The 12,583-nt window shown below is 43.7% G+C and overlaps 1 protein-coding gene across 8 annotated transcripts in view; it reads left to right on the forward strand.

Moving 5' to 3' along the window:
- DOT1L (DOT1 like histone lysine methyltransferase) overlaps window positions 1-12,583 on the forward strand; it is a 77,090-nt gene that overhangs the window by 27,520 nt on the left and 36,987 nt on the right. For 7 of the 8 annotated variants that reach the window (XR_011049883.1, XM_068420920.1, XM_068420916.1 and 4 more), the window contains exons 6-8: window positions 2-96; window positions 2,743-2,805; window positions 10,929-10,984. Coding sequence is in view for 7 of the 8 variants with exons in the window: in XM_068420920.1 (XP_068277021.1) it covers window positions 2-96; window positions 2,743-2,805; window positions 10,929-10,984 (214 nt within the window). In the remaining variant the exon portion in view is untranslated. Of the gene's footprint in view, window position 1; window positions 97-2,742; window positions 2,806-10,928; window positions 10,985-12,583 lie in introns of those variants that run through there. The other variant, XM_068420919.1, reaches the window with a different exon arrangement.

Here is a 12,583-nt window from a genome sequence, read left to right on the forward strand (position 1 = left end):
GGTGTGGGTCAGGTGGTGCTTCAAGTGGCTGCAGCCACAAACTGCAAACATCACTATGGTGTGGAGAAAGCTGATATTCCAGCCAAATATGCTGAGGTGAGGTCTTTTTTGAAGCGAGTTGTGTGTATATGCCTTATTTGAAGGCTAACTCAGTGGTTCAGGATTACTGTTAAGTGCTGAGCGGGAAGAAAAGCCGAGTTTCAGTCCTAGTTGCTTTTGCTTCTCTGGTCGGTAAGGGCTGGAGCACGGCACGCTTGGGGAAAGAAGCGTGGGTCTGGTTGTTTGCTTGCGGAGTGCACAGAAGGAGCATTAGCATGTTTCTGAAGTGATTTCAGAACCAGGTGTAAAGCTGTTTTAACAGTAATGGTGTAGGACCTGTGCAAAAGGAAGTGCAGCGTGAGCTTCACCTAAATAAACACCTGCAATCATCCTGTGTCTGAAATGGCTCTAATACAGGGCTTCCAGAGACCATGGAGTTAAGCAAATCTGGGAATGAATTCACCAAACAAGAAGTTCTTAAAGGTTTTAAAGACTCTGTTTCTGTTTACAGTAATGATGCCCCTTTTTTGATATCCTAAAGCTGAAGTTCAGCTTAGTTATTAAACTGTTGTGGGCTAATTGATGAGGCCTGTGTTGGGTATCTGGTTAATAACTCCTTAGTAGGCACCTAAATGAAGTCTTATTATAGGAAAACCATAATGTTTAGTCAAGCAGGCAGTTTGCTTTACACTTCTTCTAATTCTGTGCCAATGCGGACACACAAAGGTAATCAGTTCCAAGGCAAACCTGGAAGGCCAATGAGCTACAAGCAAACAATAAAGGTTAGTCATGCCTTACCATAAGAAGGTTACTTTCCTCAGCAGACTGAACAGAAACTTATCCCTCTGTATTGTTAAAACAAGCTGACTCAGTCTGTACAGGCTAGAAAATTATAGCTTATGAAGGAAGGGGGAAAAAAAAAAAGATCCTTGATCTTCCTTTTCAGTGGTGTGGGCAAAAATGCATAAACAGTGGCGAAGAGGATCAGACAAGGATCTAAAAATCCATTTTGTTTCCCCTGCCATGACCCAGTGGAAATTTCCAACTGGAGCACTCTCTGCGGTCCCTCTGTGTAAGAGTTCTGGAGTCACTTGCAAGGCCTGGACTCCTGTCTGTGTTTAATAGTAAAGTTAAAGATCAGTGTTGAACAGAGAAAGTTAAAGTTGCACTTTCACTAATACCCCTTAATGTCATTGTGCAAACACAAGGCTTTAGTGAAAATGGTTAGCCAACAAAAAAGTTACCCACGAATTGGATATTAGGAGTATTAACTCATGGGATACCTTCAGTTTCAGAAGTACACCAGTATTTTATAAGATTGCTGGGCGAACAAAATCTACTGCGTTATTCCTCTGGTTACAGGAGATGTCCTGTCAGATTTAACAACTTCAGAATATGTGAAGCTGCCTGTGTTACAGCTAATCTGCCTTGTGCTGGCTGTAATGGACCAGTTTTCCTCCCCATCTTTGACAAACATTTGTGGAAGGGATTGGATTAAGTTTCTAGTTAAGATTGGCTGTGACAACACATCTCTGGTTGCTATGATAATTAATGCAGATGACTTTGAAAAGCTTCAGCTAAAAAGGAAGGATCTTACGGATTTCTTTTAGTGAAGTTGTCTTAAAAAAAATTAAAATATGAGTTCATACAGCATATGAAAATACTGAAGATTTTTGTGACTTGTCCTAATAAGCTTTGGAGCGCTTTTGAAATGTAAAGAATTTTAAAACACATATGTCAACACACACTGCTTTACTGACCTGCTGATGGAGGTCTCCACCATCTCCAAGTTGTCAGCGGAGCCAGAATTTCTGCTCTGCTTCTCTCCCTTATCTCCTTTCCCTGCTACCTCCAAATTTGGGCCTTCCCATATGTGGAGTCAAATCCTAAAGATCAGGAGGTTTTTTTCAGTCTACCAAAACACTTGAGTTTCATTTTCAAATGTGTTGTGTAGGTGTAGCTGGACCCTCCCTGCCCCTCTAAAGTAATGACCTGTGCTGCATATTGTTGATTTATATAGATGGAGACGAGTTTGTAAATGTGGAGGTCCATCTTTGTAAGGCATCAAGCTACCTTGATGTATGGGCTTTTGGGTTCCTTTCTCCTATATTTGGGCAACGGAAAACGGTGCCAGCTACCTGGTTGGGTAGTAGCAGCCTTCCATCCCGTGCAGCCCTACTCTGTTCAGATGTAGTTTGAAGCTTTCTTCCTGGTTGCTCTGTCAAGTGCGATGCTCCTTCCCTTTGCTGTTGCAATGCTTTGCGTGCTGCTTTCTGCTTTCTCGTTCACCCCAGCAGACCTGTCTTTATCCTGTGTGTTTCTTTGCTGTCTGGGCTTAAGTGGGGCTGCATTCACTGCCTCCTCCTCGCTGCAGGATTATGTACCACGACACAGTAGCTACTTAAGGTTGTGCCATTTTTAGTGTTAACTCAGATTGCCTTATAGCATGTAGCTGATACAAAGCGGGGAGAGAAGGTGCTGCCAAGTTTGGCTTGGCCTTGGTGAAGCAAAGGGTTTTTTAAGAAAACTGAACTACAGTAGTTGTCTGTCTGCCTATCCTTGGAGTGTTAATGGCAAAAAAACCCCAAACCAACCAAACAAAAAGTCTTGGGTGTCAGTGAACACTGTCAGAGCTGCATTTCCTTTTACTGTGATGTAACTCAAGATGTCCTAATAGGTGGTTTTGTTTTTCTTCTCTTCTAGACGATGGACAGAGAGTTCAGGAAGTGGATGAAATGGTATGGGAAAAAACATGCAGAATACACAGTGAGTGAAATTCAGCTGCAAAACTTTGTTATCCGTGCTGATGTACAGAATTTGCAAAGTCCTCTTCAGCCATTCACCAGCCAAGCAGCAGTATGAGTCATATCTGCTTCCTGGCTTTTATCTTGATCCCGAGCATGGTGTTCTCCAAGACATCCTCCCAGGCCCATCTCTTTGTCTCACTTGACATTTGGTATGGCATTATTGGGAGCACTTTTGGGTCTTCTCAGAAGTTCTTGGAAGATTTATTCTCCTAAAATGTTGTCGTTCATTAACTGGGGCTGCCATGTGTCTTCTGTTTGTGTTAAACCTCCTTTTACTTCTTTCTTCTTTTTTTTTTCTGCATGCTGTGGGGGTTTTGTTGGGTAGACTATTGAAAATGACAGCTCCTCCTTGGGTTTCTGAAATGTTCTGCTAGAAACCAAAGCTGAAGGTTTGGTTCTGCAGGCACGTGAAGGTGTGGTCACCCGGGACAGGTGGTGGAGGGGATGGGATGGCAGGGGTTGCAGCATTGGGGAGCATGGGGTTGAAGTTCTGGATGAATGCCAGCACCGTGAGATTAGAGCAGAGAACTCCAGGACCAGTTAACAGGATAGAGGTATGGGGTGGGTGTGTGGGCTCAGGAGGGTTGGTGGGTGGTTAGTTCTGGCTTGGAGAGGATTGGAATTAGATGCTCTGAGGATGGAACTAGAGCAGGAGGAGTAAATGCCTCATCACAGGGCATCTCTCTACTTTGGGCTAGGGGACAGCTATTGAAACATGTGTCCCTTCCTCCGAATGTTACTTAATCATTGTGGATGTGTTTTCCACTCTGTAACGATAGTGTAAAGCATGTGCAGAGTCATACACTGTCTTGTGTGATTCCTTCCCCTTTTCTCCCCCTTCTTACATGTCATTAAGAAAATCTGCTTCCTAGTTCGTTGCTTTCCAGTGAGGAAATGTATGTAATCATAGTACAGTAGGAACCCACTGGGAGTTTTGAAAAGACATGTATTTATGCTTCTCCTACCACTTCCCTATGGTCCGGGAAGAGGCTGGATGGACCAGGGTTGTTCCCTAATTGCCCAGAGAAGCTGGGTCACTCCTTCCTGCTCAGAAGTTGCAGCTAGCAACGTGTACCGCAGTTGAAGTGTGAGCAAGTGTTTGGGGAACAACTACTTCATTTTCCTTTTGTACAGAGCCATGACTGCTGTGTTACTGGAGTGGTTTGAACCACATGGCTTTCAGCGCTCCAGCAGTGTGGGATCAAATGGCAGGTCGTAGATGGCCGGCCTTTATTTCCCAATTTTTCTGTGTCTGCTGCGATCCCTGGTGCTCTTGAGAGGGCTTATCTTGTGATGAAGGATGCTGCAACTCTCCCTTCGGGAAGCAGGCTGGAGAAGGTGATGGTGCCGCCTGCCTCTGTGCACTTTCTTCCTGAAATGCCTTTACTGTGTAGCGTGATTTTCTTCAGAGGGATGCTGGGCCTGCTGGGGGACTAGTTTGCAGTGGGATTGATATCAGGCTGCTAACTCTTTCCTGCTGTGGAAACACTGTGAATGCTTTACTTTTCATGAAGTGGCCATATGGCATTTTTCCATTGTGTCACCCAGCTGGCATTACATGAAAGGGATTGTTACTGAAGATACTCTGCTTATGAGCTGTGTAATTTAAAGAATAGGATAGGAACTTGGACTAAAATATTGAAAGCATATTGATTGCCGTAGGCAGCGAGCATTTCCATATTGTGCATTCCAAGTGACAGAGTCTGGTACTATATTGAAACAAAGCTACTTATTTTTTGCTAGGTTCTTTGGCTTTTATAACTCTGTTTTCTGAAAAGTGTTTAGAGTAAAATTTCTCTTTCTCAAATATGCAGTCTGCTTTTCTGGGAAGAGTTGAAAGCTTGCAGCTCTTCTTGCCTTAAGGAAAGTTGGTTTCCTATCACCTTGTCGTAGTGATGCTTGAAGATAGGTTTTGGTCTTTTACATGTAGACACACAGGGCTGATTTTATTTAGTTTTTATTGCTTCATCAAACATCCTAGGCTTACATTTGTTTTTTTTTCCAAACAGAGTGTTTTCTTTAGTAACTCCTTAGACAGCATCTTCCATAGGTGACTATCATTAAACAGAGAGCAAACTTCTCTCATAGTGCAGCTAGAAGACACTGGAAGGCACGGGAATAAAAGCCTGGTATCTCTATCTTTCTGGAAAACAACTTTGTCTCTACAAAATGCTTTGTGGATCCCAAAATTCCAAATGCTGGAGACAAAATAAGCATAAACTGAAATAGTCTGTCATGAGTAGAGCTTAACTTGTGAATTCCACTCGAATGTTTTAGGCAGTCATATGAAAAATAAATATTTTGAGAAGAATAAAGTGTTGGAGGAGGGAAGCTTGGCAGAAGTTCAGTGGGAAGAAGTCTCAGATCCCACCTGCAGCTTTGTCTGAATAATGTGGACGGTGGTTTTGACTTCATGCGTGTAACAGCTGCCTTGCTGGAAAACTAAAAATCATGGTACATAAGGCAGCAATAAATCCTGAAGTTGGGCCTGCAGGCATGTGGGGTTTTTGTGTGTTTGTTTTTTTTTGCCAAACAGCCAAAAGCCTAGTACAGTTATAGGTTTCCAATGAAAATGGATTTTTGATTTCTCACTGAAAAGTGATCTGCTGCTTGTCTTAAGTCTTGTCTTTTAGTTAACACTGTTTTGGTGAGGCACCAGTTGATTGCCCTTACCAGATCTGCGACCATCAGGTTCACTTCCTCGCCTTCTCCACCGGAATATTCTTGTTACTGTTGGAAGTTCTGAGTGTGGACACATGAATTCTGAAGAGCAAGGTCTAGTGACAATATTTAAAATAAATGCTGATTGTCCAGCTATATTTCCATTCTATTTTGTTCACAGTTGTAGGAAAAAAGTCTCTTTTGAGAAATGATTCCATACAAAATACGCAGTCGCATATATGCAGATTTTTTCAGTAAAACAAAACATTGTTGTGTGGTCACCTTCAGATAATAATTGCACGTTAAACTTCTCCAGTAACTAGTGGCAACGTGTCCTGAGGCATGTTGGATGCCTCAGGCTTCTGCAGAGCTACAGCTGCAAGTAATGGGTTATCGCTGCAGCTTTAGAGTGGGAAGATCCATTTGGGGCATGAGAGGAGTGGGAGAAAGGTTACTCATCATACGATGGCTTGTGAGTCTCCTGATCTCCAGCTGTTGTAGGTAATCGTATCTCATAATCCTGTTAAATGAACTGAGTTTCCTTTTAAATGATGGGCTGTCCAATGTCATGATTCTAATTGGGGGAAAAAAAAAAACCCCAAGAGGGTAACACTTTGATAAGAATCCTTCTTCGTTTTTATATTCAACTGATACGTTTCAACTTGCTAGAAATATTTACATCCCTGTGCTGTGGCCGTTTAGTTTCAGTTGCTCCTCAACTTCCCTGATGTTTAATTCCGAGTCAGTTAGGGATAATCATATTCTTTTCTAGTCTTCTCTTTTGCATTCAGAGGGAATGCATTACACTTCTAGGGCTTTTTTCATCATCATCATCTGCTTCAGCTTTTTTGACTAGTATGTCCTACTTCCAACACATCTCACTTCGTTTCAACTCCTTTTATCTTCTCCTTTCTCTTCCCGTGGACCTCAGAAGTTTCCAAGATTAGCCTTACCCCATTCTTTTCAAGAAAACTGTTGTCCGAAGGAAACAGGAGACTTTTCTGAGGTCGTTAGGCCTAGATAATTAGAGAGTCTTTCTTGGGGAATTTCTGCACGTGTGCAGTCACCAAATTAAAAAGCTGTATTGCAATTAAGAGGCAGATGGGTTTTCATGGTTTCTAACTGTAAATATTCTCATGTGGCCTCAAAATCAGAGCCATCTCCAGGTATCTAGGGCACAAAGCTGAGGTTGCCGTGTAGCAAAAAGTGCTTAAGTGTTCTTCCTGGGGTAGCCTTGAAGAAAGTTTTCAGTGTGTCCTCAGTGCCTACTACCTGTTGTACCCTTCTGCTAGGGGAAGGTGTTCTTCCAGTCATAGCTTAGCGTAGGTCTCTGCAAGCGAAGCTGGCGGGAGCTGCAGTTGCACATTGGACTTCTGCTGAAGACAAGGATTTGTTTTGTTTTTGTTTATTTGGGGTTGTTATAACAGAATACCTTCTAAATAATCTACAAGTCTTCAGAACAAGTGCAGGAACACACAGGTCAGCGTTGCTAAAGGCTGGGAATTTGCCTGGACGGACAGCTCTGGCACACGTGCTGTCTGCTCAGAGGAAACCCCGGTAGCTTCTAATGCTGCAGACGCTCTGTGGTTCAGCCCCGTGGATTAGAGGTGATTTTTGTTGTGCGTAAATCAGTGGAAGCCTGGCGTCTGTAAGCTTGCAGGCTTCTCGCTGAGTTTGGGGTGCCCTGTCTGGCATCTTTTCCTGGAAATTTCTGTTCTGAGCAAAAGCAGAGTGATTTGTGTAGGAGTTTCATTGTCTCTTGTTGCCTGATACCAGCTGCTGGTTTGTGGGGATAATTGACATCTCCTGTACCTAAAAACATCCATTGCTTAACAGTACACTGCAGCTGAGGGAAGGGCAAGATAGCTGTTTGTCCCAGATATTTTTGAATGCCCTATTTCAGCGGGAAACTTAATGTTTTGGTATTTGAAAAGCCCTCCAAACGTCCCCTGTGGCTTTGAAATGATGCCACGTTTTGGAGGTTTGGATTCATGCCTCCAGTTATTTTTGAAAAGAACAGGAACCTAAAAATAACCATGTGTACTTTTCCAGGCAGAAATGACTGGGTTTTGTGAGCCAAGTGTTTGCACGAAGGCTGCTGGAATGAGGCATTCTGTGTGTGAATTTATGGCTTTGTGTAGCCGGTCAAACAGAGCGTTACCAGAGAGACTCAGCCCAGCGCTGGGGCGAGAACGAAGCCCTCCTCCGCAGCAGAGGGGCTTGACCTTCATAAACTGTTGCTCTGCTACGTGATGAATGCGCAGCCTCTGGAGTGTACCTCTTGTTGCTTCCCCCGGGCGGTGACCTGCTGGTTTTCTTCGAGTTACAGGAGTTAGAGGAATCAGATGCCATTGAGCGTATTTCTGCAGTCTCCATAGAGCAAATTTATCTGTTTGAAAAACCTGAATAAAAACCTGTTTGAGCTTCTAAATTTAGAAGCAATGCAGGCTGGCAGGTCTCTGAAGCGGATTTCACTGAGCTAATTATCCTTTTAGATAAAGCAGGTCTCCTGCATTGTCTAATCAGATGAAAATATCTGCATTACAGATGGTCCCTTCCATTCATTATTCACTAAGGAGATTAAGTTTCGCGGAGAGAGGAGGAACACGATGGGGGTGGGGACACTGGTGGGAAGAGATTGAGTGCGTCCCCGGAGCTGTCACTGCTGCTTTGCATGGGCATGCCACCTTCTCCCTCCATGACCATAATGGACCATGTTCTTCTACTGGTTCAGCTACTGCACGCCTTGGCCAGGAGTCAGTTAGCTGGAGTTTCCTAACCAGTTCTTGTTTCGCTCTCAAAATTATTGCAAACCACTGAGTTGACTGGAATTTTGGGGGATTTCGTTGCATTCCCTGTGTCAGTTGATGGGGACTTTCCTCCTTGTAGGCCATAATTTATTGATCACTGCTCTTCCAGTACAGTAGGTGAACAAACTGGTTGTCAGGAGTAGTCAATCAGATAGCTTTTGTACTCTGTTTTGAATGTAGCAGACCACTGATCCAGGAATCACTGTCTTGCTTCCAGAGCAGGGCAAAAATAACCAATTTTCTCCCAACCACAGCTGACCATCTGGTTATTTCTGTACTCCAGTATTTTTCCTGGTGAGGTTTTCCCCTCAACTATTGGCTAAGTATGAGCTAGGGTAGCATTATGATACAAAAATAGATGGGTTTATTGCAAAAGTAGACTGGGGGAAAAAGTGTTCAGCCTCTATGTGTTACATCAGGCTAAAGCAGGGAGATTTTGGTTATAACTGCGCTCTTCTGAACCACATAGGCGGGACAAACATATGGTGTAACTGGATCCAAATAAAGTATAACGGCCACTTAGCTTAGATTTCAAGACCTTTATATGAAGCTTAGTATTTCAAAATAGTTTCATGTTACTCTGGTTCTTTGTTCTCTTGCTAGGCTATGGCTTTATAATCATGCTTCCTTGTTTTGCAAATGTTTTTCTTCTGTTAGTGTCTGAAAACCTTGTGTAGACATTAGAAATTGTGTGGTGTGGAGGACTGCAATATAGAAGCTGACTTGCAAAAATTGTTGTAAAATAAATATAGTTGCCTTGCATGTGGGTTCTCTTCTACTGTGTCTCGATTTCTCAACCAGCAAACTATTTACTACAAGAACAGATAAGACTTTGAGACAAAATGATCTCTTAAAAATAATCTAGAGGTGATCTCAATTCACAACTAGGACATAGAGAGCTCCAGAAAAAATGTTTCCGTATATGAGGTGAGAAAAACTCAGTACTCTTTAGAGCTGTTCCGATGTTGCATTGAGTTTCTGCTCTAGACTTTGAAAACACCTAGTAGTATGTTGTTAGGTTGGATCTCTCTGAGTTCGGTCTCCAACATCTACTTTGTTTTTACTATTGCGGGGATGTCAAAACACGCATCCCCTCCCAGCAGGTGTGAGAATACAGGTAGTAATTCTGTTTTAAATCGTATTTCAACCTAGCTGTTTGGCGGAACAGATAATTCCGACTCACTTTAGTTATTCTAACCTGCTGTTTTCAGCATGTTTAGTTTCTAACACGTAAGGCTCTTTGCAAAGTCCTTGATCTCTTGCCTGAGAACCCTTGATGTTCGCTTTTCTCAGCCCTCTTGCGCAGTGTGTAGCAGCAGGGCATTTGGACTTATTTTTTGTTCCCCCCTCCTTTCCTTCTGAGAAGCAGACCCGCTCCTCTTGGCAACTGTGGCTTTGTCCTTCATGATGGCTCAGACAGGTTTACCTCTGTTTGTCATCCCTTCCGTGACTCTGAGTGGCGTCAGGCTGCTCCGCTGGGAAGAGAAAGCTACAGTGGAAGACACCGGGCTCTGGTGCTTCGCTGAGAAAGGTTCCTGGCTTAGCTGGCGAGGGCTGGAAGTAACTTGAGCGTGTCTGCATTGCAGTGCAGGCACTTCTGTTTGAGTTGTCACTATACGAGGATAAGTGCTGGCATGTGAAATGCTCACTTCTTTCCATACAAAGGAGTATATGCAGAAAAAGGATGCCAACCCGTCACTGTCGTTGCTTTGATGTTCCTGAGGTTTTGATATAAGCCATCATCTTACTTGCCCCTTCAAAGTGTGTCATCATCGTTAATTATATAGTTGCATATTATTTTTTTCTCTCCTCTTCTTATCTTCTTCCCCCAACCCTCCTTCTGGCTTACTTGTGGCACAGCGCAACGGCATGGCCCTTAGCTGCCTCTCTCATTTCAAAAGCATGGCTGAGAGAACGTTAATCTGTGGAAAAGCCGTGTAGTTGTGGGTGTTAACCTGGGACTTGATGTGGTTTCATCAGAAAGGTACTATATAAGTCACTGAAGTCATAACTGTAATTATTTTCAAATGAGGCCTTTATGTGACTTGATTTCCAACTTGAAAGTGTTAGAAGCATTCAACATCCATAATCAGATGCTTGTCTGTCCCTTGCAACAAGGGCCTGAGTTAGGAGCCGGTGTTCCTGGCAAGCGCTGTGCCAAATCTCCTTGCTCTGGATCCCCTCTGCTGAGAGGGGCTGACTGAGCCGTGGGGGTCAGCGGGGGCTTGAGGAGGCATTCACTGAGCGTTTGTGGTACGTGTGCTGTGCGGCGTTGCTGGCTGCTCTGTGGAGCACAGTCTCCACAGGGCATCGGGGATACCCGGGGACCCTTCCCCGCTCATCCCGGGGCAGGAGAGCAGCTGAGGGTGGGAGCAGAGAGGGAGGCACCTCCGGGATCCGAGGACTGGGCAGAGCCAGCTGCTGAGCTCTGGGTGCTTCATGTCCTCGGGATTTCCTAAAGACTTCATGTGGCCTTACTTGTGGTAGTATCACGGAGTAGGTACAGCATGTTTGGCCTCCTCCAAAGGAAAAGGGATACGGAGCAGAAAGGAACAATGTTAACTCTTGTGTGTGTGTGTGGTTTTTTTTGTGTTCTTTGTCTTTTTTTAAGCTGGAAAGAGGTGACTTCCTCTCAGAAGAATGGAGAGAGAGAATTGCAAACACAAGGTACGGTACAGCAATTGAATGCTGCTTTATGAACTGAATATTTGGGAGTTTGTATAATGGAAATTGGGAGGCTGGCCAGCTTTTTATATAGAATTTCCATAGCGAATACCAAAAAGCCTATCTGCCAACTTTTATACTGGCCTCTTTAGATCCTGTTTTCTGACTAGAAGAATGGGTTTAAATGCATGTCCCATGATATTACATACAAGGGTGTATCCAAGATAAATTCTGGTTATACAGAGAAGTATAAACCTCTGTTTTGCTTTGCATATCCTTGTAGTTCGTGTCAGTGATTCTGGCAAAACCCTACTTATCTTGGCTGTTAGTGCATACAGCTAGGCTCATTTTCCATTTAAAAAAAAAAGCAAAAGACCCAAGAAAGTCTGTTCCAACTTAAATTGGGAATTCATTTAAGCTGATTGTCTTGAAGATTTATTTATGTGAAGATCTGTACAGAGGGTTAGACTCCTTTCTGATGGTAGCAAAAAGGGAGTAAATTTGTTATAAGCAATAAAATATTTTTCTGTACTCTTTAAAGGCTTTGCATTTTTTCAGCCTTATGGACGGAAAAAAAAAGTCTTTATTTTTATATGACCTTCTGGGCCACCCTATTATGTGAGGGAATGGAAGACAGTTGTCAAAGAGGGCTCTCTGAAAGTCTTCAGCATTGTGCCAGTTTATGGATTGCTTCCAAGACACTGTTTTGAAACTACTCCGTCGAGAAGGTGTCTGCCAGGCTGATGACTTTTGCATTATGATGTACCTCAGTTAAACTTCTGGAGGTGCCTTTTAATTTGTGGACAGACTTGTCCCAGCCTCGCAGCGTAGTGGGGTTTTGCTTTGTTGCTTGCTATTCCACATGCACGCTCCTCTGCCATCTGTGCAACTTTCCTTGGAACACATTTATTATTTTTTATTTTTAGCTGAAGTACATCTAACTGCATGCAGAAATGCTGGTAGATGTTTATTTTATATGGTAGGCAGCTAATTGCATGCCTGCTGATCCACAGCCACTTTGCTCTCTGATACAGACTTTCAACAAGAAGTAGTAGCTTTTTTTGCTCACAACTGTCAGGTGTTTGTGTTTGTTCCGAGCGTGCCAACTGTGCAGCGTCTGCTCTAGCTAACGAGACCGCACATTGTCTGATGAATCACATCGGAGCCATCCAGTCTTAGCGAGTAAGCTGAAGGGTCACCCTTCCCCGAGCGTGGCCCGGTGGCCAGGCTCTGAGAGAAGGGTGGGTTTGTACCAGCACACGGCCCGGCGTGGCTGAGCTGCCGTGCGGCACGCAGCCTTCCCGTTAGCGACTGTACTTGCGGTGTAGCGATACGTGCTGCAGAGAGGGCTGGAGGCAAGGTGGACTGGGGGCTCCTGTGCTTCTGTCATGTGCATACAAAATATTGTGCCAGAATGAACACTAAAAAAAATATATATCTGGCAAGCGATGTCTTTTTCCCTTCCTTTGCTGGATGTTTTCTCATCCCATTAATACGCTTGGCTCTTTTGCAAGGCCTTTTTTTTTTTTGGCACGTGGTGGGAAGGAGGAGGAAGAAACCCCTGCTAGCCTTACTTGCCAGGCAGGGTTTCCCAAATTTCCA

Source organism: Nyctibius grandis, chromosome 31, assembly GCF_013368605.1.
Source record: "Nyctibius grandis isolate bNycGra1 chromosome 31, bNycGra1.pri, whole genome shotgun sequence".
Classification (NCBI taxonomy): domain Eukaryota; kingdom Metazoa; phylum Chordata; class Aves; order Nyctibiiformes; family Nyctibiidae; genus Nyctibius; species Nyctibius grandis.